The sequence below is a fragment of the Lethenteron reissneri genome, chromosome 29 (genome assembly GCF_015708825.2).
Source record: "Lethenteron reissneri isolate LAM-NWPU_2019-01 chromosome 29, ASM1570882v1, whole genome shotgun sequence".
In the NCBI taxonomy this organism is placed as follows: domain Eukaryota; kingdom Metazoa; phylum Chordata; class Hyperoartia; order Petromyzontiformes; family Petromyzontidae; genus Lethenteron; species Lethenteron reissneri.
In genome coordinates this window covers 2,585,461-2,611,973 of record NC_083807.1, presented here as the reverse complement: position 1 = coordinate 2,611,973, position 26,513 = coordinate 2,585,461, and the positions used below count along the sequence as shown (strand labels likewise).

The 26,513-nt window shown below is 52.5% G+C and overlaps 1 protein-coding gene across 1 annotated transcript in view; it reads right to left on the bottom strand.

Annotated features, from left to right (window-relative positions):
* Positions 1 to 301: 301 nt before the first annotated feature.
* Positions 302 to 26,513, bottom strand: part of KCNB2 (potassium voltage-gated channel subfamily B member 2) — a 101,447-nt gene continuing 75,235 nt past the window's right edge. The window contains exons 2-3 of the mRNA XM_061562331.1: positions 4,218 to 4,427; positions 302 to 2,529 (exon numbers count right to left, since the gene is read on the bottom strand). Of these exons, the coding sequence (XP_061418315.1) occupies positions 316 to 2,529; positions 4,218 to 4,427 (2,424 nt within the window). The 3' untranslated portion in view covers positions 302 to 315. The remainder of the gene's footprint in view (positions 2,530 to 4,217; positions 4,428 to 26,513) is intronic.

Below are 26,513 nucleotides of genomic sequence, written 5' to 3'. Positions count from 1 at the left end.
TTATTGTTATCAATTACTGTGACATCCTTCACGTCGATGTTTTGAAAAAAAGAATCCACCTGCCATGTACTCCTCGGCGGGGAAGAACATCCCTTGTGTCCTCCTCCCTCCTCCTCATCAACAACAGCGACAGAAGATTTTTTAAAATCCCCGTGTGGATCTCACCATCCTGGGATTCCACTTCTCATCGGTCCGACTTTTCCCCAACCCTCCCCCCCGCACAAGGCCACATCTACCACCACCACCGCCACCACGGCCGCCACTGGCCGCCGTTGCCGGATATCCACCTGGATATCCTCCCGCCGCGAAGACTGCTCACATGCGCGTCTCGTAAGTGACGGGCGACGCTGCGCCATCCTCGGCCGCCCCCTCCTCGCCGGCGCCGTCGGCGTCCTTGCCGCTGCGCGCCCCACGCTTCCCCTCCTCCTTAGCGGCGGCGGCGTCGTCGTCGTTGGACAGCTTGCTGTACGCGTGGCAGTGCCCGTGCAGCTTGATGAAGTGGCGCCCGTCCCCGCCCGCTCCGTCGCCTCGCCTCGAGCCCAGCAGCGGGGAGCTCTCCACGTGGTTGCGCCCGCCGTCGTAAAAGCCTCCGCGCACGTGGTTCCCCAGCGCTGACGCGCTCCCGCTGTCGCCGCCGCCACCGGCACAACCGCCGATATCTCCGCAGCCGCCAACGACGCCGCCGCCAGCGGTGGCCGCGCCGGCGTCACCGTCGCCGCCCGGGTGACGCCCGACCGGCGCCAGCAGCTCCACCTTCTTGTGCAGCAGCGCCCGGGCCAAGTCGGCCGCCCCTCCCACGTCGTCCTCCCAGGACAGCGCGCTCTTCTTGCCGTTCTCCGGCGCGGACGGCGAGCCCTTGATATTGTAGAGCAGGGGCGCCGGCTTGCGCTGCTCGCCTGCGTAAGCCCTGCCGGAGGGCGCCGGTGCCGGCGCGGCGATGGAGCCGCCGCCGCCGCCGCCGCCAGCCGTCGCCGACTCGGACAGAACCTCGCTGCCGGACTTCGCGACGAACCTCACGGAGGAAACGTTCCCGTTCAGCTCATTGACCGCTGGGTGCGACCCCCACAGCAGGGAGCCGTGGGAGGCGCTCGACAACTTGGAGGTACCGGCGCCAACACCGGCAACGTCGCCGGCGCCGACACCACCGCCAAACACGTGGCCGTACGCGGGGAAGACGCCGGTGGTCTGGCTCCCGTCGCGGCTCGGCTGCACGTCGAACTTGGGCATGGAGAAGTGCGGGGCGCGGGGCGGCTCGGCGAGGAGGCGCGGGTGGGCGTGGATGTTCCCCTGCGAGCCGTACGCCTGGTGACCGCGGCGCCGGCACGGCGTGCTCGTGGTGGTCGAGTCGGGCGTCTTGCCCAGGAAGTCGGCGCTGCAGCTCGCGAAGCTGTCCAGGCTGGAGAAGCTCTTCTTTGTGTCTACGGCGGGCGGCTCACGCAGCATGCCGCCGCCGCCGCCGCTGCCGGGCTGGAACGCCGCCGGGCCCGCGCCGCCGTGCGGCGGATGTGGCAGCGGCGGCGGTGGCCCCAGCAGCAACGTCGTCAGCTGCTGCTGCTCCGGCGGCTTGCGCGGACGCTCCAAGCTCATCAGCTTGTCCGTGAATGCGTCCTCGAAAGTTTCGTTGGTGGCTCCTCCTCCTCCGCAGCCTCCTCCTCCGCCACCGCCGCCGCCGCGCGCCGTCGCGGGCCCGCCGACCATCTCGTTGTAGTCGTCGTTCAGCTTCTGCGCGTCGAGATTGAGCGGCGCGGCGGTGGCGGCGGCGGCGGCGGCGGCGCTCGCGGCGTTGTTGCTGCGGTTTTCCTCGGCGAGGCTGTCGAGGCGCTCGGCGCCGTCGAAGGACCTGGCGGAGCTCGTCTCCGACATGGTGCGCTTCCGCCACCGCCACTTGCCCGGCGAGTGCGCGCCGCGGTCCACGAGCACGTCGGAGAGGTCGCCGCCCTGCGGGAAGACGTCGCGCGAGTTCATCGACACGATGCTGCCGTTGCGCTTGGCGCGCTCGAGCGCCTCGCGCCGCTTCACCGCCTTCTCCTGTCGCTTCTGCTCCTTGTAGAACTCGCTGAAGTTGTTGACGATGATGGGGATGGGCAGCGCGATGACGAGCACGCCCGCGATGCAGCACAGGCCGCCCACGATCTTGCCGAGCAGCGTCTGCGGGTAGATGTCGCCGTAGCCCACCGTGGTCATGGTGATGGTGGCCCACCAGAAGGATGCGGGGATGCTGCGGAACTTGGTGTCGTCCTCGTCCTTCTCGGCGAAGAAGACGAGGCTGGAGAAGATCATGATGCCCATGGCGAGGAAGAGGATGAGGAGGCCCAGCTCGTTGTAGCTGCGGCGCAGCGTGAAGCCCAGCGACTGGAGGCCTGTCGAGTGGCGGGCCAGCTTCAGGATCCTCAGGATCCTCATGATGCGGAAGATCTGGACGACGCGGCGGACGTTCTGGAACTGCAGCACGCTGTGGTTGGACTCGGTGAGGAAGATGGTGATGTAGTAGGGCAGGATGGCCAGGAGGTCGATCACGTTCAGGGCACCCTTTGCAGACGCGAAATGACAAAAAAAAAACAAGCCAATAGTCACACTTGGCGCGTCAACGTTCGGCTTTGGGGAGTGAAGCAATTGGAGCGAGATTTGATTGGGTTGATTTGGAGGGTTTCCCTGGATCTGCTTTATGTATCCATGTAGCTATGTTGAACTTCTTTCGCACCGCACATAGCCAACCGTGCTCATCGGAGGTGTGCGGGAAGGACAACAAACTAAACACAAAAAGCAGTGAGAAAGAAATGAGTTTTCAATCGACTGCACTTTCAGCTGTTACCATACAGGATGTAAAGTTTGACGCCGCAAGCTGAGTCGAGCGGGGGTCGCGCTCGAGATTGCTTGGGAGTTGCCAGGCGCTGGAAGCGCAACAGTGGATTCTTAAATCTGTCTGTGCGAAGCTTCTAGTGTCACCCCCACCACTCCCCCCCCCCCCCCCCTCGTATTTAGCGTGGCGCTGGGTTTTCTCCGGGTGATCCGTTTCCTCGCTCGCTCATTTCTTTATTCATTGGACAAAGATCCCAATGCAGCAGGACCTTCAAAACCTTGAGACCCAGTGAGACTTCCCAAGGTCAAAAGGAGTATTGGTTAATTCAACGGTGCACGTAACACATTCATGTGGAGGGAGCTGGTAGGAACGTTGGGTTGCTCGGTCAATGGCCAGGGTCAACGGCGGCGTGGTGTATTCCGCAAATATGGCCGACTGTGAGGGCGGGCACAAGCCGGCGTGAGTAGGTAAAACGTTGAGTTTTATAAGGGCACCACGGGGTGACCAGCCCCTCCCCCGACCCAGCCTCACCCCTCCCACCCCCCACCCAGCCCCACACTCCACACCCAGCCCCTCCCCACCCTCCCCTCCCTGGTACAAAATAACATTTTCGCTAAACAGAGGTGGCTGGTTTAGGGTCAGAGGTCAGAACCACTGATCCAGCATCACCTGGTCACGAATGACTGAAAAAAAAAACTACCCCATCGTGTTAGATTTGCTCTTTCATGTAACTTGGCAAAACATTCCAGCTGTGAGCTTTTAACATGTCTGTGACAAATGATGTCTCTGTAACCGGGCATATGAGAAAATATTGTTTTCTATTCTATTTCTATGTGACCAGGCAAGGCCCACTGAGCTATTTATTTAAAAGCGACCAATCCACAAACGATAGTTCAACGAAGTGGCTCGTCCAGAGGACTCGGAGGAAAATCCACGCGACCACGGGGAGAGAAACTCCAAATTTTCAGGTGTCAGGGTCGGGACCGAACTCACGACCTCCTGTATACCAGGCGAGAGAGTGTGTGTTCTGGGGCACTTGAAGGGAACTTAGTTCTTTGAGGATCTCCTTCGACGGACTGATCATCTAACACGTGGAGTGATGCACGGCTCTGTGAGAGTTCTAAATTAGCCCTTCGTCTCACACTACGACATCGACAGTGCAACTGAAATAACATTTAGAAAATGATAAAATGTAACAAACATATCATCGCCTTCATCTATCCTCTTCCAACACATCTAGTTAATCCAATGCTGGACCAACTACCACCATAGACTTCTCTCTGGTGGAGGCTCTTCCATCAGCAATGAATAGCCCGCTAAGCAACAGCGGTCAGATTGCGCATGTAAGTAATACCCATTATTTACACGGGCAAGCCTCGCAGAGTGTTAAACACATTTTCAACGCTGCGGCCGTCACCTTGAAGAACTTCCACTTGCTGGGCGAGGAGAGGAAGCGCAGCATGTACTCGGTGGTGAACCACGCGATGCACACCGCCTCCACGTGCGCCAGGCTCGGGTTGTCCATCACGTTGCCGTACTCGTCCGTCTCCTGCAGGTCGGGCAGCGTGTTGAGCGACAGCGCGATGGTGGACAGCACGATGAAGAGGATCGAGATGATCGCCAGCACCTTGGGGGGAGACGGGGAGGCAGAGGGCAGAGGATGGGGGTTGTTTTTTTTTACTGGCGAGTTACAGTACGGTAAGTCGTTCGCTTAACGCGTGTTCATGCGATGAGTTTTCGCTGTTACGCAGTTCTTCAATTCAGGAACAATGTTTCGCACAACACGCTTACTGAGCTGGCGATGACGAACTACTTTCTTGAGCTGCGCGACTGAGCAGTTCGATACATCCTGCGGAATGATGCAGTAACGGGGGCAGCGTGACCCACAACAGGCATTAGGGACGGGATCGAACCCACGACCTCCTGCATACCAGGCGAGGGAGTTAACATCTCGCCACCACGGCGCCCCCGTTCTTTCTCCCGCCACGGGATCACTGCAGGCTGACTTTATGGTGCGAACTTGATTCGGGAGCAGTAATTCACCGCTTCACGCGGTTTTCGCTCAGCGCGAACTCTTTCCGGAATGCACCCGGCGCGTTACGAGGAATTGCTGCCCACGTAAACACAACACGCGTGTGCTGCTGCTGCAGCGGCGTGATTGGTCAGCAGTGCGCTGGAGGTCGCCGGTTCAAATTAGATCTCCCGGCGCGGCAGTTGAAACGTTGGGGCCAAGTTGCTTGAATCCCAAGTCCGCAGCCCTGTCCACACAGCAGTGTAGATGGGTACCCCTAACCCCCCCCCCCTCCCTGCCCGCCACAGTCAGTTGATCGGCACGTCACGTGTGGTGGGGTAAAATGTGGGTACTCACAGCTATTACAAAATAATCTGGCCAGCGTGGAAGAGTAGGCCAAGTACTGCTCTGGAGAGGCTCCATAGAGCTTCATCTATTGGTGGCGCCGCATCGTTACGTTCTGAGCAACGCCAAAGCGGCACGGTGGACGTCAAACACTGCGGGCTTATTTCGTTGGCGAGTGCACGAGGCCACCTGATCCTGAGCCTTGGGTTATCGAGGCTAAAGGTGCGTCTGCCATTGTAGGTACGCGCCTTTGCGGGGAGCGGTGGTGTAGCGGTTAGCGCCGCGCTACGAATCCGGCGGCCCGGGTTCGTTTCCCGCTCACGGCAAACACCGATGACGATGATCTGAAACCGCCCAGGGCCTCCCCTAGGTCGACTCAGCGTCATATGAGTATCTAGTGCGGTGTGTAATCACAGCCACTAGGGAGACAAAGGCGGCCGGGCGTGGTGCTGGCTACCGACCCCCTAGTGTGCCGTGCCGGCCTTCAGAGGTGCTCGCTTACAGCACTTGCCCCAGCAGTCTGTTCAGGCTATACGGGGAATCTTTGTCTTTGCCTTCACTCCCAGAGGCACTTGTAAAACATAGTGGAATGGCAGCTCCAACAAGATCCACGTGTTGCTTTGTGTATTTTGTGCTCAGGGTGTAAATTTTTAATGGGAAATGTATATGGGAATTTTATATGAGAAGTAGTTTTATATGGGAATTTTAATTGGGAAGTATTTTTAAATGGAAATTTTATATGGGAATTTTGTATGGGAAGTCTTTTTTTCATATTGGAAGCCTAAACGGTGGAGCAGCTGTCGAGTGATCAGGTCACGAGTTCAAATCCTGGTTGGGGATTGACTCAGCCCATCATCCCTCTGGGCCCAATAAAACTGAATACCACTTTGTGGGGCAGCTGACAGTGGTCGTCCTATGGATAGACTCACCGCACCCCACCAGGGGAATGTGGAATTTCCACCACTGGCTCAAAGACGATAGAACAGGAGATGTGTACCGCCGAGATGCTCATTTGAGCAAAAACACTGACTTTTGTTATTGTTGTTAGCATAAAGTAAAAAAATCATGGACTTTTATTAGCAATAAGCTCCTCAACAGCAGTCGTTTCGTGAGTTTAAGTGTCGAAGCGCAGGCCTAACGTATGTTTTCATTGCGTAAACAATAACAATCTGAAAAAAAGTAAGTTAGATCTTTGCTTCACGCGATCAGGCCACGGGCGCCATTGTGGCGAGATGTTAACTCCCTCGCCTGGTATGCAGGAGGTCGTGGGTTCAATCGCGACCCTGACGCCTGCTGTATATTTGGAGTTTGCGTGTTCTCCTTGTGACCGCGTGGATATTTCTCCGGACCTTCCTCTTTTCCCCTCCACATTTAAAAACAAGCGTTTTGTGTTTATGGCTGCTATTCATTTCCACACCATGATACGCCACTTTGTTGAGCTATCATTTGTGGCCAGCCGCTTCCGAAAAAGAGCTATTCAGCTCAGTGGGCCTTACCTGGTTAAATGCATAAAAAAAAATTAAAGCGTTGTTCTTTTCTCGTAACACTTTAACCCGTATACGCGTGAAAAAAAAATTCGCCGGGGCTCCGAAATGCGAGCGCTGGATTGAGACATCGATTAGCGGCACTTCTTCGAGCCGCGAGGCATCAACCAACGCTTCGCGAGAGGTCACGCGGCTCCTCCTCGCCGCTCGGCATCATTTGAGACCGCACGGCGGCGAAGAGCGGACGCGCCGGCAAATTTTTTGTTATTTTGCTCGTTTCATGCCACAGAGATAAGGAGAGAGAGGGGTGGGTATGGATGTGGGGAGGGGGGGGGGCAATTCTCAGATTGAGTATTCGAAGCTTGATTTTTTTTTATCTGCGTCGAAATGTCAACGGCGCAATGAACGACGAACACGATTACACGTGTCCATGTTCACGGCGTGCCCCGGAGCTGTCGAGCCGAGAGTGAAACGGTGGTGGTCACGCGCGCACGCAGTCGCATGCCCCCCCCACCCTGTACTCTCCCTCCTCTTCCCCTAACGTCTCTCAGCATTGCTCCGCAGCTCAGCTTTTCACAACACACATACGATGCCTGCACCACCCACACATCCAAGAGAGGTCGCCCGTTTCTAGACTGTTGGGGCAACTGCTGTGTTAGCGAGCAACTTACGAAGGCCGTCAGGGCACAAGGGGTGTGTGTGTGCCGGAACCAAGTCCTTCCGGTGGCGATGTTTACACACCGCATCGGGTACTCATTTGAGGCTGAGTCGACCTAGGTTGAGACCCAGGACCGGTTTACATCATCGTCACTGGCGGTGGCCGAGAGCCGGGAATCGAACTCAGGGTTTCGTAGCGCAGTGCAGCGCCGCGCTAACCGCGACGCTGTCGTTCCCCGCACATCGACACCGCCACACGCCGACACGCCAACACACTCGCAGACCAACATACCAACGCACTCGCAGACCAACATACCAACGCACTCGCAGACCAACATACCAACGCACTCGCAGACCAACATACCAACGCACTCGCAGACCAACATACCAACGCACTCGCAGACCAACATACCAACGCACTCGCAGACCAACATACCAACGCACTCGCAGACCAACATACCAACGCACTCGCAGACCAACATACCAACGCACTCGCAGACCAACATACCAACGCACTCGCAGACCAACATACCAACGCACTCGCAGACCAACATACCAACGCACTCGCAGACCAACATACCAACGCACTCGCAGACCAACATACCAACGCACTCGCAGACCAACATACCAACGCACTCGCAGACCAACATACCAACGCACTCGCAGACCAACATACCAACGCACTCGCAGACCAACATACCAACGCACTCGCAGACCAACATACCAACGCACTCGCAGACCAACATACCAACGCACTCGCAGACCAACATACCAACACACTCGCAGACCAACATACCAACGCACTCGCAGACCAACATACCAACACACTCGCAGACCAACATACCAACGCACTCGCAGACCAACATACCAACGCACTCGCAGACCAACATACCAACGCACTCGCAGACCAACATACCAACACACTCGCAGACCAACATACCAACGCACTCGCAGACCAACATACCAACACACTCGCAGACCAACATACCAACACACTCGCAGACCAACATACCAACACACTCGCAGACCAACATACCAACGCACCCGCACGCACGCGCGCACACACCCACACACCCGCGTGCACAACTGAGCTCCCCAGAGGCGGTCGACGCTTCTGAATGGAATACATTTTTAATGCGACTTATTCCTCTGCCGCTAGAGCCCTGCCACTAGGTCCAGTGATGCCGTCCGACAGGCTGGTGTCCTGGGTGGGCGACGCCAAGCCTCGTGGTGCCGTGCGCAGAGACAGATCCGCATCGTATGATGATAAATGTTGAGGGTTTACTCTCCAACACACAAGCGGTGTGCTGAACTAGTAACGAATTGGCACGTTTTGTTCACGTGACAAACCTTACTAATTGGCCGTGTCGGGTGGTGGCGGGTTTAACGACACGTTACAATTTACGCGATCTAACCCAAAAGCCCTCTATTATGGACGTAAATAGATCTTTGTTGGACTTCTTTTGCACCGTACGTAGCCAACCGTTCTAATCGGAGGTGCACCGTGGCTGCCGCGTGGCTATTCGTGAAGGAGCTTTCGTGGATATCCGTGAGATTATGGATGTTCATGAGTCGCGGTGGCGAGATGTTAACTACCTCGCCTGGCATACTGGATGATCGTGCGTTCGATCCCGACCACGACGCCTGTTCTGCGTTTGGAGTTTGCGTGTCTCTCTTCCCATGGTCGCGTGGATTTTTTCTCCGGGTACTCCAATTTCCACTCCACATTTAGTAACGTGTATTTCGAGTATTTGGCTGCTTAAAATGTCACAACGATGATAAGCCGTTTCGTTGAGCTAGATTTTGTGGCCATGTCGTTTCTGAAAGAAGAGCTACATAGCTCAGTGGGCCTTACCTAGTCAAATAAAAAAAGTAAAGTATGTTTAGTTAATTTGGTGATGCTGCTTGCTGCTGCTGCTACTGCGTTGGCAGCGGTGCACAATCACAAATAACAAACAATCTCAACGTGTTCGTCAATAACGCCATATGGCTTTAAAATATAAATATATAAACAGGCGACTTATCTGGCAATGGAACTTTTTCAAAGGACAAAATTAGGGCCACAGATGATCCACAAACTACTCAAATGGGATTACACATCTATGCACGTATGTATGTGTTGAACGTCTTGCGCACCATACGTGGCCAACCTTGCTAATCGGAGGTGCGGGTTCGAGGCAGGCTAATGCCCTTTTGCCGCACAGGGACAGCTGCCACTGAGAGGTGCCCTTCAAATGTTCGAGATGCAAATGTGATGCAAGTCGCTTTGAGTTGCTGTGGCAGTTAAGCAAGTACCATATAAACGTAAACTATCCTAGTCATCGTTATTATTATTATTATATAATTATCCACTCTGTCTGCTCCCTCTATCTCTCTGCTTTGAAGAAGGACATTGCCCGAAATGTCACTCGCAATTTGCCTCCTTCCAGGGCAGTGTTATTGATACACGCATTGAGTTTTTGGAATTTTTGGAGGTTAGCGGACTGCGGCCCGAGTTGGATTCCCGGCGGTGGCTCACATCAGTCGCTGGGTCGCGTGATATCTGCACCGGTCCTGACCCGCCGCATCCCTTCACCAACCTCCACTGACCAGCACGGTCAAGTATGGCCAAAGATCGTCCACGATCGACACGGTGTGGGAAGGCCTTCATCCAGCAGTGGATCGACAAAGTGGCGTATATTATTATAATTTTTCAAACTAGTTGTCCTTAAAAAAATTTAAACAACAATATATTGGGAACATCACCGGACCCGCCACAATTGTAAACTAAATATACCTCTACAATAAAGGGATAAAGGTTTGCGCTTGGGTGCAATAAAGTAAGCGAGGCAGTTTCATCTCTTTAAAGGCTTCTGACGGTTTTGAAATTTAATGCGGGCCCCGTGGGCTCTGCACAAGCGTTTGAGACAGCGATCGGCACTTCTCAGAAGCTGGCAGCAGCAGCAGCAGCGACACGATCGGGGGATGTGGCTGGGTGGGTCAGAGGTCAAGGGCGCCGAGCCAGCATCGCCGACAACCTGGGTTTGAATCCAAGTGTCGGTGGCCCGTGATTTACGCCAAAGCTCTCGACCATAGTTGAGCTGATAGGTCTAAGAAGGCCCGTGCCAACAAATGATCGCACAGAAAAAATAGACCCTAGTTTACATTAACGTAGATAATTGATTTCATTAATTAACTGCAATTAATTTCGATAATGTTCAGCTCTGAGAATTTAAGTGATTGGTTTGACTTATTACGCGATGAACATTGCTCTCTGTAGCACAGGGAGAGAGCAAGTGATGACGGTGATGGATGTGTGGATGTTGATTTTCTTTCGCACCGCACGTAGCCAACCATTCTTATCGGAGGTGTGGAGATGAATATATTGAATGCCCAACCCACCCCCTAAAATAGAGCCCAATGGATCATTCGACATATAATATTCCATAATTTTTGGGGCAGTCAATAAACAACAATAGGTGTGGAGGGTGTTGGTCCAATCTCCGCACTACCTCTGATTTTGAACGTGTTCAACAACGGATAGTATTGCCAGATTAAGGTGTTTTGTGATGGTACAGCGGTGAATGACAAAGAGCCAAAGATGCCACATTGCATCGTGAGCGTTAAAACAATTTCCGACTGTATTTCAAAAGAAACAGCGCTCCCTTTCACACATCTGACCCTTCACAAAAACAATTGATATTTTTTTCCTACACATCCCAACAACCACACAGCTTTGTGCGGCAGCGCATGATTTCAGCAGCATCAGTTCAACACAAGGAAACTGTGGACAGGTTTTGACACTCACTGTTTCGTCAGTGCAGTCGGGTTCGCTTGCTTGCTTGAAGAAATGCTGGTGAACCCGGCGGATGATTATAGGCAAGGATCTTTGCCTCGTAGGTATGGGCCCTATCTGTGCCCATGTCAGACTATGTATACTGGAGGAATCCGATGAGCTGTGAAGCTCTTTTCCACAGATGCCCAGCAGGAGCATGAGAGGAACAAAGCATTCTAGACGCTCACAGAGCAAGGCAACCCTCCCCGTGTTGGGAGGGAGGCTCACGGTTGGCTCGGTCGGGCTGTGACCATCAACTCACTCACCAAACTTGAGAAGCCAGATCAATCCCAGGCAGTGGCTGAAGCGAGGGATTCAAGCCCAGGGGAGGGGGTCTGGGCGACGCCTGCTCGTCGCTCTGACCTCTGAGCCATCCGACCACCCACCAATCACATTTTCCAGCCTGTGACGAGGAGGGCGACCGCGCGCAGATGGAAATGAGGCTCCGCGAAATATTTTGTGAACGTTCGCGCTGAGTAGGTCGCACGTGATTTATGGGGCTACGGTTGGGCGGCGTTGCCAGAGCACAAATCCAGACGAACTCATCGCATTTATCAATTATCGCCGCCGTACAACAGAGAGGTGTGTAGCAGCATCAACGTGCCAGGCGATGGACATTCTCACTAAAAAACACAAACAAATAAATACGGCACAATGATCAGCTCTCCGATGTTGCTTGGTGAAATGTCCGGCATTTCGCTCCGCGTGCCTGGAAGCACCCAACCCGAAAAAGCCCCCGAGGCACTCACAATGCTCCCTGCACGTGGTAGCGAAATCGTTGCGGACGTCGTGGCGAGCACAATGCGGTGCAAACGCGAAAGCGCCCACCCTCCTCCCCGTGGGAGCCACACGGCACAAGCGAGGAAACCCCCACGCGTCAGTAAGGACGCACGAAACGACGCATCGAGGGACACACATTTGGTACGTGCATCGATTCGTGCGAGTGATAATTTGACTTCTGTGAAAAAGTAAAAATAAATATTTTGGTCATCGGAATTATAATTCATCATCGGAATTAAGAATATTTATGTTTTACTTTTTCACAGATGTCCAGTATTCATCATAGAGGTAAGGTTTTATTGGGGGGTTTTGATCGCGTGAATATAAATAGACGCGATCTAACCCCCACCCAAACCAACCTCTACGATGGATAATATTGGTCGCAAAAAACCCACGTGTTAAGATGTCCAGTAGTTTCACACATGTCCACTCTTCCAGGTATATGCCGGCTATACGATTCTTAGCCAAAGTTGGAAAAAAATAAAAACAATTCGGCAAACGACGTTTTGTTTGTTTGTTTGAAGCAAGGTACATCGCCGGGTGCGCGTTGACCGCCGGTTGGTGGAGACTCACAAAGGAACGACAGCTAAAGGAGGGGGGGGGGGGAATAAAAAAATATATAAAACATATTTAAAATATTTAAAAAATTATGAAGCTTTTGTAATCGGCCCGCCTGGAGGTGCGTGACGATGGGTCGTTACCGCGCGAGAGAGCGACGCATCCGGGAGGCCTTCATCCATCAGTGGATAGATCAGGGCTAACGATGACGGCGGTGGTGGTGGTGGTGGCGGTGGTGGTGGTGATGATGAGGTCACTCGCTCATCGCCCGAGAATATCACGCCGGCTGCCCGGAGTGGCCTAAGTGCGTGGGAAGGTTTCCAGCCAGAAGCTCTTCCACAGCAGCAGCAGCAGTTTTATTCACGTAGGCTTTTATCTACGTTTACTTATTTATCTCATTATTTATTAACGCCACGCATTATTTCCCACTACTTTCTATTTTAAGAGTTAATTTATTTTTGCGTGACCTTTAGTCAATAGTGGAAATACAAAAGACACTTAAAAAACGCACGTACCTGGCAGCAGTTATAATTAAGCATGATGTAGAGCCAGAGAGACAGGCCTGGGCTGGCTCCAGCTTAACAGAAAGTAGGGCCAGGTTTGGGGTAATCTGACAACCCCATTTATTTGACAACAACTGCCAACAACACAGTTATTGCATTCCCACGAGATTTCAATATCTGTGATGTCAAACTGGTTTCAATTAAATCTTCGAAGCCAAGAATCCGATTATTGCTGCTATTCTGTGCCTACTCTTTGTTACTCCAATCAATTATCCATATTCTAGATTCATCTTCTTGGTTCTTTCGGTGACGGTTCCACCTGAAGACGGAAGCTTGTGTTGCCTCCGAAACGTCGTGAGAATTATTTTGTTATGTTTTATTTTTATTATTTTATTATTTCCCTTCTACGTGACTTTACCGAAAGAACCAAGAAGATGAATCCCTGCAGTCAAGAAAGCTTTAAATCGAAACATATTCTAGATTTGAAGCTTTCGTGACTGCAAGGATTCATACTCTTAGGTTTTTTCGGTAAAGTCACGTAGGTAAAAATAAAAAAATAAAAATAAATAATAAAATAATAGACATTATATAACTAAAATAATAAATCACGACGTTTCGGGCGCAACACAAGCGTCCGTCATCAGGTGGGACAACCCCAGCAAGAAACAAGAAACAGCATTTGTTTCTTGCTGTGGTTGTCCCACCTGATGACGGACGCTTGTGTTGCGCCCGAAACGTCGTGATTGATTATTTTATTTCTATCATTATCCATACTTGGAGATCTACCGTCTTACATAGAGATCCACAGACCTACATAGAGGCCCACAGATCCATATACACTTACGTGATCCGTAGACGTAAACAGAGACCCATAGACTCGCATACAAACGTACAAGCTGCAGAGTTACAAAGAGATATACAGCACTTCGGATGTGAGGGTTGACGGATCGCGCTGTGCTGCAAGGTGGGGCCACGAGGTTGCAGTACAGCAAGTGGGTTCGTGAACCCGTCTGTGTAGGGCTTTGAGAGTCAATCTCGCTCGTGTGTGCGATGGGGTTTTCTCCAGATTCTCCGAGTCTGCTCATCCCAAAGCAGGAAACCTCATGAAGAGGAATAAGAGTCTCAATGGCTCTGCGAGGCTTTTCTGGATAAGTTTGGGGCATTATTATTATTATTATGAATATGGAACAGGACGATTCACCTTATGGAACAACTGTCTCAGCTACTCTGAGCGGATTACATTCGTCAAATACCGTACACACTCTGTGTGTATATACATAATGTACATACATCACTTTAAAGGTTCACGAAGGCAAACGCGTCACGCGAAATGGAAGTAAAGAAACGAATGTGTACTTTTAAAATACACCCGCTTGTATGGACAAATAACACGGTATTAGTGATACATACAGACAACATGGTATGAGTGACACATACAGCTGGGTGATTACATTTTTTTGGCATAAAATTTACAACATCGCTTGTAATCAGTCTGGTTTGGCGGGGTGGGGGGGAATAGGTGGGGGGGAGGGATAAGGGTTCAGGGAGGGGATAGGAGAGGCGGGATAGGGGTAGATTAAATATACGAATGTAATCCACTCGGTTGCTGGACAGCAACACGCCCTCTATTTATAATCTCAGCGTCTCCGTCCCAGGACAAGAGTGACCCAGCCCGGCTCCGCCCAGCCTCAACGTAAATGTGTCCACCAGGTCAGCCTACACGAGCAAGGTCACGTTGGCTAGGCTGACGTATGGCTGCTCCGACGCGTGTCTTGTCAGTGTTTAAAGCGTCGACCAAAATACCATTCGGGGGAGGGGATTTACTTCGGCAGCTTAGTGGAAGCGGACAGCCGTTCGCGAGCAAATCAATTGCAGGGCTTCACCCTTTCCAACCTCCCGTCTCGGGGCACCCACCCATCCACCTACCCACCCATCCATCCACCCACCCACCCATCCACCCACCCATCCACCCACCCACCCACCCATCCACCCACCCACCCATCCACCCACCCACCCATCCACCCACCCATCCACCCACCCATCCATCCATCCATCCACCTACCCACCTACCCACCCATCCATCCATCCACCCACCCACCCACCCATCCACCCATCCACCCATCCACCCACCCACCAATCCACCCACCCACCAATCCACCCATCCACCCGTCCACCCATCCACCCGTCCACCCATCCACCCGTCCACCCACCCACCCATCCACCCACCCACCAACCCACCTACCCACCCACCCACCACCGCTGCCGTGACCAGGCACGCGCGTGCCCGCCGCCACCGCGACAACGAAAATAACCAAATCCTGAGCCGCGGACAAATCCGATTTGCCGCAACCCGGCGGGGCCATTCGTGGGAACGCGGTTCGCTTATCGCAGGACGGATTTGGCGGGAGGTAAAGCGGCGTGGACCGATTTGACGTGCCGCCCTTCGCGGTGAGCGTTCGCTACGGACAAACAGGACGCGGCGTGGCCGTGGGCAGGGTGGACGAGATGAGGCCACTGCTCGTCCCGGTTTGGCCGAGGCAGGTTCGGTGGTTTCTAAACTTAAACTCGACGACGAAAACATTCGTTTGTTCACCAGGTACCGTCCACTCGAGCTATGTGGCTCTTTTTTTCAGAAGTGACCTGCACTTCACGAATGATAGCTCAACCAAGTGGCGTAGCATCATCATCAGCATCATCATCAGCATCATCAGCATCATCATCATCAGCATCATCAGAATCATCATCAGCATCATCAGTATCATCGTCGTCGCGTGGACATTTATAACAGCCAAAAACTCGAAACGCATTTTTTCTAAATGTGGAGGGAAAAACCACGCGACAACGGGATGAACACGCAAGCCCCAGACTATACAGCAGCAGCAGGCGTTCCGGGTCGGGCACAAACCCACGACCTCCCGTATACCAGGCGAGGCAGTTGCCCTCTTGCCAGCACGGCGGGGCCGCCTATTTTCCCGTGTCACGGTTGAGCCTCGCAGACTGCGGTGGTGCCGTGAGACTGAGAGCCTCCTAAAATCGCCCGACCGACGCGGAATTCCGTGGCGTGAGGAGGAGGAGGAGGAAGCGTTCGTAATCCGAAGGAAGGGAGCGAGCGAGCGAGCGTCGGCTCTGTGCACAAGCCCTCGGTTGTCATGAGAGCCGGATCCCGTAGTGGGGACGATTTGGGGTTTATCGATTGGCGGAGGCTTGCAGCGCACCGGTCAGATAAATCCCTCGACAGATAAGGCGCACGGGTGAGGTCTTCATCCAGCAGTCGATTGACAGCGAGCTCTAATTATATTACGTTGCTGTTTTGTCTCGTTTTATTCCGTGTCTCGCCCTAACGTGGTTTTAATTTAACAACAAAAAGATCAACGCATTCCTCGATAACACTGCCTGTAAAGAAACTAAATATACAGGTAACGTTTCAGGTAAGTAACCTTCTTCATGGCACGTACATGAAGAAGGGCCATTGATGATTACAGCAGCAATGATGATGATGACAATGGTGATCATTACGATGACAATGATGATGATGATGACAATGGTGATCATTACTATGACAATTATGATGATGAAGACAACAGCGATGTCCGTCTTAGCATGATGATACTAGTAGGAACCTCCTGGTTACACCAGCCCACAGGGGATTATTGTGTCCGTCCGTCCGTCGTGCAGGGAGGGGCTGGGTGGGGAGGGTGGAGCTGGGTGGGGGGTGGGAGGGGTGGGGCTGGGTGGGAGGGGCTGGTCACCCCGTGGTGCCCTTATAAAACGCAACGTTTAATCTACTCACGCCGGCTTGTTCCCGCCCTCACAAGTCGGGCATATTTGCGGAATACACCACGCCGCCGTTGACCCTGGCCATTGACCGAGCAACCCAACGTTCCTACCAGCTCCCTCCGCAGGAATGTGTTTATGACAACGATCTTGATCTGGGGTTGGCACGAGACTCGTTAAGGACTGCCTTCTTTATTAATTTATTTATGCAGGACCACCGTTTCGTATTCACCGCATAGTGCATTGCCGCTCTTGAGATGTGGAATTACATTAATTTTTTACCGAATAAAAAACAAAATGTCTCTTACTATTTTGGTTGCCTGACCCCCTGATCACGATGATGCTCATCATGATCGTGACGATCATTGCAATCATGATCGTAATGATGGTGATACTGACGGTAATGCGATTACATTGACGTCAACCGTGAAGCGCCGCGGCTATTTTATTCCCCGGGCACCAGAAGCCCCGCAGATTTCCGAGCCCCGGTGTTTTTCACCGGCGCGAGTTATAATTAGAGCACCCAGTGGCATTAACCACGACTTACAAACCGGGAGGAGGTGGGAGGAAAGCAGGGGGGGGGATTCTGCACCTCCAACGCCCCCCTCCCATCCCCTGCCCCCCCTCCCATCCCATCCCATGCTCCCCCTCCCATCCCCTGCCCCCCCTCCCATCCCCTGCCCCCCCTCCCATCCCATGCCCCCCCACCCCCACCCCGTGCGTATTCTTGGGCCGTGCGCGATTCTGTCTCTGGCAGAGCCGCGACGTCCCAGCCAAAGCCCCGGCGACCGCTTCACGTGCACAAAGTGTTGGTGTACGGTGCTTTTTATTGGATTTTCTGTTTGCACATAGTCACTTTAAGATGATAATTGTTTTTTTTACCCTTTTATCTGGCAACAAAACGGACACCTTTTTTACGAGGAGTCATGTTTGCATAGACCACAATACCTGCAGTCATAATGCAAACAAAAAACATAACTCTGATAATGTATGCACTGTCCTTGAAGTTGATTGGTCCACACCCGAGACAGCTTTCCTTAGAGCCTAGTCTCACATGGGTTGGACCAGATGACGCCAAAAAAAGGTGTCCGTTTTGTTGCCAGATAAAAGGGTAAAAAAAACAATTATCATATTTTTTACTGGCAAATGAGGTACCAATGGTGTAAATCACTTTAAGATGTTTTTTTGTTCATGGTTTTGTTTTTTTGTTTGTTGCGGTTGCACCCGATTCAAGAGCCGAATGGCTCACAGGGCTATACCTAATAAATGAACTTGAACTTGAACGTCTGGGCGTCCGCTGTCCGTCACCCCGAACGCCGCCTGCCCGCGGTGATTGCCTCCGCGGTGATTCTCACGACGTCGCACGCGACGGAAAGAAGCGCATAGCGATAATAACGCGCCTGGGCGTTTGTTTTTTGTTTGTTTGTTTATTCTTATCACGACAGCTGCACCGTCCGCCCGCGTTGTTTTCGTTTTTGTCTTTGGCCAAAATAGTTCGTGAGACGCATCGCACGCAGAGCCGCTTGTACACAACGCGCAGTAGCAGATATACAGCAGATGACAAACAAATTCTGACTTAAATAAACAAAATAGGCGATTGATTAAATTGAGTCTATTTCGCGTGTGTGTGTCCACCCCAAAACTTTGCTAAAACTTCAACAATACGATTTGACTGTTGTACATTTTCTTAGGTTTTTTCGGTGAAGTCACGTAGGTAAAAAAATAAAATTAATAAAAGTAAAATAAAAATAAAATATAAATCACGACGTTTCGGAGGCAACACAAGCTTCCGAAACGTGCCTCCGAAACGTCATGATTTTTATTTTATTTTTATTTAAATTTTATTAATTTTAATTAAAAAATTTTACCAACGTGACTTTACCGAAAAAACCTAAGAATATGAATACTTGCAGTCACGAAAGCTTCAAATCTAGAACTGTTGTACATTTTTGTTGTCACCAAGACATTCCATAGTGACTCATTCCCTGCCATATTTAATCGATTATCTTTACGTGAAATTACGTTTAAGATTAAAGTTTTTTTTGTTTAACGGCTGCCCGCAAGGGGGTGGGGGGGGAGGGATAAGCCAAAGAGCCACCCGCACGCAGTTCCATATCCGAAGGATGCTGCCAGCAGCCTCCCTGGTCTGCGAAATCCGCGTGTGCATCCGTGTGTGTCCATCCCCGTTAGGGGAGCGGTAGTGTAGTGGATAGCGCGCTGCACTACGAACCTGGCGACCCGGGTTCGATTCCCGCTCACGGCAAACACCAGTGACGATTATCTGAACCGGTCCTGGGCCTCCCCTAGGTCGACTCAGCCTCAAATGGGTACCTGGTGCGGTATGTAAACATCGCCGATAGGGAGACAAAGGCGGTCGGGCGTGGCGCTGGCCACCCAACCCCCTCGTGTGCCGTTCCGGCCTTCATAGGTGCTCGCTAACAGCACTTGCCCCTACAGTCTGTTAAGGCTATACGGGGGATCTTTATCTTTGTCCATCCCCGTATGTTTGTCTGCACGTGTGCACGCACGTCTCTGCTTCGTCGTCTCAAGGGCTGCGCTGGGCTGCCACTGTGACTTTCTCGCGAAGACGGTGAAATGTAATTGAAAGCAGTTGTGCGAATGTTGTGGGGTTTTTTGTTGTTGCTGCTATTAGGGGCTTGCCATTGTGAAAACCGGCCACATTGATCAGAATCTGAATATGTATTTATACTGGAGGAATTCGATTAGCTATGAAGTTTTTTTTCACAGATGTCCAGTGATCAAAGAGCCACACCGAATATGAAGCCACTGAGCAGCCAAAATGATGACATATCGAAACTTGAAGCTATGTAAGAATCGAGATTTTAAACGTTATGCCAATGATAATGACGACGTTACATTTAGTCTCACTGAGCAAACAATACTGCACGAAAGAGAGTAAAATAATTATAAATGCAAAGCGGACGATAAAAACGAGATAAATGATCGATTCCTGTATCGCGGACCTGAATCGCGACAATTCATCCCCGAGTTGAGCTGGCACAATGAGTCAATTAAGCGGATTAATCGTCAAGAGCAACACAAATCATCGGCGTCATTATCAGCAACTGCAGCAGCAGCAGCAGCTACGGCAGAATCAACGGCACAATCTCATCGGTATCGTCAGCGGCAGCTGCAGAAGTACAATCATCAACAACAGCACCATCGTCAGCGGCAGCAGCAGAAATTACCATCATTGCTCATCATCATCATTCTATATCCAGAGCTGGATGAGAATCCCGCTCCCACTATCTCCCCACGCTGCTGCGTTTGTCGCTCGCTTCCAATACCTCACTCGATTTAATCTCCAGCGTTCCCCACAGGCCCTCCCCCCCCCCCTTCACGGATTCCTTCATATCGCGGGACTTGACCCCGAGGCTCTGACCCCGAGCTGTGGTCCCGAGCCTCTGACCCTGCGGATCTGACCCCGAGCTGTGACCCCGAGGCTGTGACCCCGAGGCTGTGACCCCGAGGCTGTGACCCCCAGCTGTGACCCAGAGGGTGTGACCCCGAGGCTGTGACCCCGAGTCTCTGACCCTGCGGATCTGACCCCGAGCTGTGACCCCGAGCTGTGACCCCGAGGCTTTGACCGAGGCTTTGACCCCGAGGCTCCGACCCCCAGCTGTGACCCCGAGCTGTGACCCGGAGCTGTGACCCCAAGTCTCTGACCCTGCGGATCTGACCCCGAGCTGTGACCCAGAGGCTGTGACCCAGAGGCTGTGACCCCGTGGCTGTGACCCGCAGGGTGTGACCCCGAGCTGTCGGCTGTCCCAACGCCTTCCTGGCGCCTCTCGGCCCCACGATGCGTGGACTCTCTGGTTCGACTCACGTGCTGTTGATGTCGCTGTTAGACTAAAATGTGGAGCTCAACTTACACCGAGCCGAACCATTGCGGGCGTCCTCATGCTCTCGTTAAATTTGCACGGTGTTTTTTTGTTATCATGAATGCGAGTGTGGTTCATATACGATCGTCAAATCCCTTCGTTTGTTCGTCTTGAGACTCAATGAGGCTTCCCGAGAAAAAGCACATTATATAATCATATTGAATTCGGAAATCCTTACGCCTGCTGTTTCCTTAATATTAACATCTTGGCAATCTTAAAATAGATGCTAGGAGGGGGGGAAGGGGGGGTGGGAGAAGGATTTAGGATTGAACGAGGATTATTTCCTCTGCATCTCTATTTGGACGCTGCGAGAGCCGGGCGAGTGCGCAGGCTGAGCCGAGGCTGACTGTGCATTCGCACCGATATGTCTCGATGCGCCAGGCAATCAAACAAGGTTTACCAGTGTGCGAGGAGGCAACACTCGATCCCGTGCTGACGGAACAGGTGCGAGCACACACGCTCGCTGTGCCGCCTGCTCCCGCCGAGCCGCCGTTCGGCTCCGACCAAAGGTCGCAAACGGGTTTAGATTCCTTACCCGTACCCGGCGGCACCAGGGTCGCAAACGGCTACCCGTACCCGTACCCGACCGTACCCGTACCCTACCCGTACCCGGCCGGGTACGGGTAGGGTACGGGTATCGGCTACCTGATTGTGACCTCTGGGATGAAGCCATGTTGCAGGCGCGGGTGGGTTCATTTTAGGAACTTGAATTGTGGGAAGAGACAAGACGTTGGGAAATGAGTGACAAACGGTGACTCACCAGTGACTCACGGCTTACCCGTACCCGTACCCGGCCGCACCAGGGTCGCAAACGGGTACCCGTACCCCGCCGGGTACGGGTAGCCGGGTATCGGGTAGGGTACGGGTATCGGGTACCCGGCTGCGACCTCTGGCTCCGACCTCAACGCTCGCGGGGAAGGGAGATTTCCCAGCATCTGTGCGGTGACCCACCAACCCTCGCTACTGACCCCACGGTGTGCTGGATTGCAGGCGGTCACCTGCGTGGCCACGACCACCCTTGCAGAGTCCGTCCTTGGGTTGTACCATGCGCCCCCCCCCCCCCCCACGTGCTTCCAATATTACACGCTTTCTATTAACTCACTCTGTCTGTTGTTGTATCCTCAAATCTTGTAACTCAATTGTAACCCACTTCCCAATGTGGTATCGACTGCAAATTTGGTATACGTATGTCTTACTGATTACAATACTATATTCTATCATTAAAAAACGTATTTTTTGACATTCTTTTTTCGGCGTGGGTCTAATTGTCCACGCTCAACTGACGTTGGCTGTAAATCACCACGGCCCCTTACGTTATGGCAAGCTTCGGGGCCACCTCTTGGAGTCGTGGAGTTCTGCCATTACTTGTACGGTACATTTAATTAAAGCGTGTTTTTTAGACAACTTGAGTTGAACATTACAGCCATTCTCAATCCACCAATGGACGAAGGCCGTCACCTTTCAAACTCCTCCAAGTCACGCGAAGCGCGAGCTATCAACTCAACACTGCACCCAACACTCCAACACCAACCCCCCCCCCCCCCCAGCAATCCCCTCCTGTCACAGCCCTCACCCCACCTGCCCCCCCCGCCCCCCACTTCTCTCCTCGCTCTCGACAGCAGCTGTCGTATCCTTGGTCTCCCCCCCACCCCCACACCGCCAGGCGCTGTGTTAATCTGTGAGTCATATTTGAATATATGGGTTCTATGCGAGTCTATGGGTTCTATGTGAATTGTGTGGGCCCTATGGGAGTTTATGAGTCCTCAGTAGGTCTTCGAGTGACACATGATTCGTTGGTCTATTTGAGTTTCATGGGCCCGATGTGAGTCGATGGGCTCTATGTGATTCTGTAAGTCACGTGTGCGTCTATAGGTGATATGTAACTATATGGGTCATGTGTTGGTTTGTGGGTTTTATGAGGGTATGTGGGTCCTTTATACGGCCCTGGGTGCTGTGTAAGTCGATGGGTCCAATGTCAGTTTGTGAATTGTTTGTAAAAATGTGCCAAAATTTGTGGGTAACTGTATAAGTATATGGACCCTCGATGTTAGTCCAAGGGTACTACGAAGTCATCTCAGCTGTCTTCGGAGATCCTACGAAGAAACTCGCTCACAACTCCCCCGCTGCCCCCGGTTACTAAAAGAACCCCCCCCCCCTTCACCCCCCGGATGTGATGGCAGAATGACAAATGGCGCCGGGGTGCAGAGAGATGGGGGATAACGATCCCCCTTACTGACCCCTCCATCCCTCCCTCGCCTTCTCTTTCAAGGTCACGGGGGTTGGATCGGGAAACAGCGGCACTTGCCCCAAGGTCACGGGGTTTGGAACGGCAAGAAAGGAAGAGTGACACGATTCATCGAGTGAGCCATCGCTCGCTCGGAGACTTGCGGCGCTGTGTGAGCGTGGCGCGTGTTGCTCACAGCAGCTGGTGAATGCAATTTCTCGACGGTAATGAAACATTTGTTGTTTTTCTCATATATACATATCACCACCACCCACCCAACCGTCAGTGAGTTTTATTAAATAACTGTGCGAGAAAAATAATTCCCGCGGTGAATGGCAGGGTGAGTGAGCGAGAGAATGAGTGGGTGGCGGGATGAAAAAGATGAGCAGGCACGAGGGTGAGCGGGTGAGTGTAGTGAGCTAGGAGGGGTGGGTGGGTTGTTGGGTAGGTGGTTTGGGTGAGGTGAAGTGATCGAGCGAATGAGTGGATGGGTGTGTGCGCGTGTGAGCGGATAGGCAGGTGGATGAGTGGATGAGCCAGTGAACAGTTGAGCAGGTGAATTTCGATTTACAGCTTTCGTGACTGCAGGGATTCATATTCTTGGTTCTTTCTGTAAAGTCACGTAGAAGGGAAATAATAAAATAATATAAATATAAAACATATATATAGAACATAGATGGACTCGTCCGTCTGGCCATCTGCCAAATCGCTGTCTGTGGTGCTGACGTTAGGACAAACCGCCACTTTTTTCTAATTTTTAAATTTTCTTTCTGTGGATTTCACACCTGATGATGATTGCTTGTGTTGCGTCGAAACGTCGTGATAATTTTTATTGTTTTATATTATTTCATTATTTCCTTTTTACGTGACTTTACCGAAAGAACCAAGAATATAGGTGGGCAGGTGATTTGGCTGGCCACGTGCGTGAGTCGGTAGCGCTACGCTGCGCTTCGAACCCGGCGAACCGATCTCGATTCCAGTTCACGGCCACCAACACCGGTGACGATTATCTGAACCGATCCTGGGCCTCCTCCTAGGTGGACTCGGCCTCAAATGAGTATCTGGTGCGGTGTGTAAACATCGCCGTTGGGGAGGCAAAGACTCATCCATTCGTGTACCGTGCAGCACCTTCATAGGATGCTCGCTAACGGCACTTTCCCCAAGACACCTGTGAATGCAATACGGGGGATCTTTGTCTTCGAGGACATGCACGCGGATAAGCAGGTGAATTGGCAAGTGAATAGGCGAGCAGGTGGTTGTGATGGGCACGTGCGTGCGCGAGTCAGTGGGCAGTTGTGCGGCGTCGAGGGGTGGTGGGCAGGTTGGGGCCCTTGAGTGGGCGCGTGCATACACAGGTGCGCGAGTGACTCAGCGAATCGGCTGATCTGGCGAATGAGTGGGTGGGCTGTACCGAGGGGTGCGACAACAACGACAAACAACAACAACAACACCTAACGATAGTCATTCCCCCCTTCCCCTCGCCACCTCCAGCTCTTCCCCATACACCCAATACGCAATGTTTCCCCCCCCCCCCTCTCTCCTCCACATGCGGAGTGCAGCTACAAATGCAGCGGCCTCTGTGCGTGCGTGGTGTGCAGTGGGGATGGATGGTGGAAGCAACCCGGCACGAACACCAGCCACAGAGTTCAACTCCTCGTAGTAGCAGGAGGCTTACGCCACCAATAGTATCCATAATAGATGGGTTTGTTTTGGGGGGAGGTGAGAACGCGTTAAAATATACCACGCGTTTTGTTTAGGCGACAAAGCTTACTAATTGGCTGTGCCGGGTGGTGGCGGGTTTAATGACACATTCATATTTTCGCGATCTAACCCAAAAACCTCTATTATGGACCACCAATAGAGCTGGTGCGAACATCCATAACATCGAGAAATTGAATGCAATTTCTCGAATTTAATGCAATTTTTTCGATGGTAATCACATTTTCGTTGTTATATATATATATAACTCCCCCCACCCACTACTGAGTTGTACTTAATAACTGTGCAAGGAAAATCATTGCGGTGGTGAGTGAGTGGCAGGGAGGAGTGGGTGAGTGGGAGGGTGAGTGGGAGGGTGAGTGGGTGAAAGGAGGAGTAGGCGACGCGGGTGGCTGGGTGAGAGTCGGTGAGTGTGGGTGAGTGTCGTGAGCGATGAGCTACGAGTGGGTGAGTGGGTTTTGTGGCTTGGGTGAGTTGAAGTTGAGAGAGCGGACAGCCGTAGGCAGCTGCAGAGGCGTGAAATCACAACGCAGCAGGATACGAACGACCAAGAAAAAGTCGGAGTGATTTATTGCTAAATAAGCACCGATTCAGTGTTCACCTCCTGTTAATAGCCCTGAAGCTAATGATGGAATTTCCACATTCCTATGGCGGCAAAGAGCCTCTATATAAGACGACGACTGTTGACGTCCCCACAGAGTGGTTTAATTTTACCGACCCCTGAGGGATGATAGGCTGATTCAGCCCCCCAAACCAGGAATCGCATAATAGCTGCTTCGTCATTATTTCCTAGCCGCCTGGTCGGTTTCAATTCACATGAAATACTCTTTGTTTGGGCTCGATACTCAGACCTCTATAGATAGTGCGGTCGCCCCCACACGCTGCTCCCAGAAGGGCAGCAGAACCCCCGACGCGGCCCCGCTGTGGCGCTTACCCACAAGGAGGCATCATCGCCTGCGCGAGCGAGGAGCCGATGGAAGAGGCGTGCTTCGTGCACAGCAACGCTAATCACGCGCGTGGCGAGGGGAGTTGTGTATGTGTGTGTGTATATACGTGGATGTGTTTACGTGGGTGTGTATACGTGTGTGTATACGCGTGTGTCTTTGCGTGTACACGTCAGTGTGTGTGTGTGTAGTAGGGAGCGGTAGTTGTAGCGGTTAGCGTGCTGCGCTACGAACCTGGACGACCCGAGTTCGATTCCCGCTCACGGCCAACATCGGTGGCGATTATTTTAACCGGTCCTGAGCCTCTACTAGGTTGACCCAGCCTCAAATGAGTACGCGGTGAGGTATATAAGCATCGCTACTGGGTAGACGAAGGCGGTCGGACGTGGTGCTGGCCACCCACCGCCTCACGTACCGTTCCAGGCCTTCACGAGGCGCTCGCAAACAGCGCTTGCCCCAAGGAGTCTCTCTGGGCTGTGTCTGTGTGCAGTTGTCGCCTTAATTAGTGACGTAGGTCTGTCCCCCGGCTCGCCCCCAACGTACATGGATCGAAGTCGTCGTCGCAACCATCTCCGTGCGACGGTTCGCGACGACGGCTCGTGACGGTAGAGGCGGCCGTATTTTGTTGCGCCGTTTATATTTGCTGCCACCCACACACACGCGCACGCCTGCACAAGGACGAACGTCAATGATCCAATTAGAGAACGCACAGGGTCTCGTACTCTCGATTTGGCCATCTCGTTTGCCGCGTGCGGCTTCAAGCGTTTTGTCGAGCGGCGCGCTGCTGAGCGGAAACTGCGAATGAGCTTCGCGCGCGGCGAGACTTGCACATTTTCTGGAAGAGCCTCGACATTATATTGCGCGGTTTACAATCTCGAGCGGAATTGCTGCATTGTGATGCCATTTAGTTATCGAGGGAAAGCCTCTTCAATCTCACCGACTCGTTTTTAATGGAGAGTCTTGCGGCATTGGAGAGGTTTCGGTCAATTTATTTGATG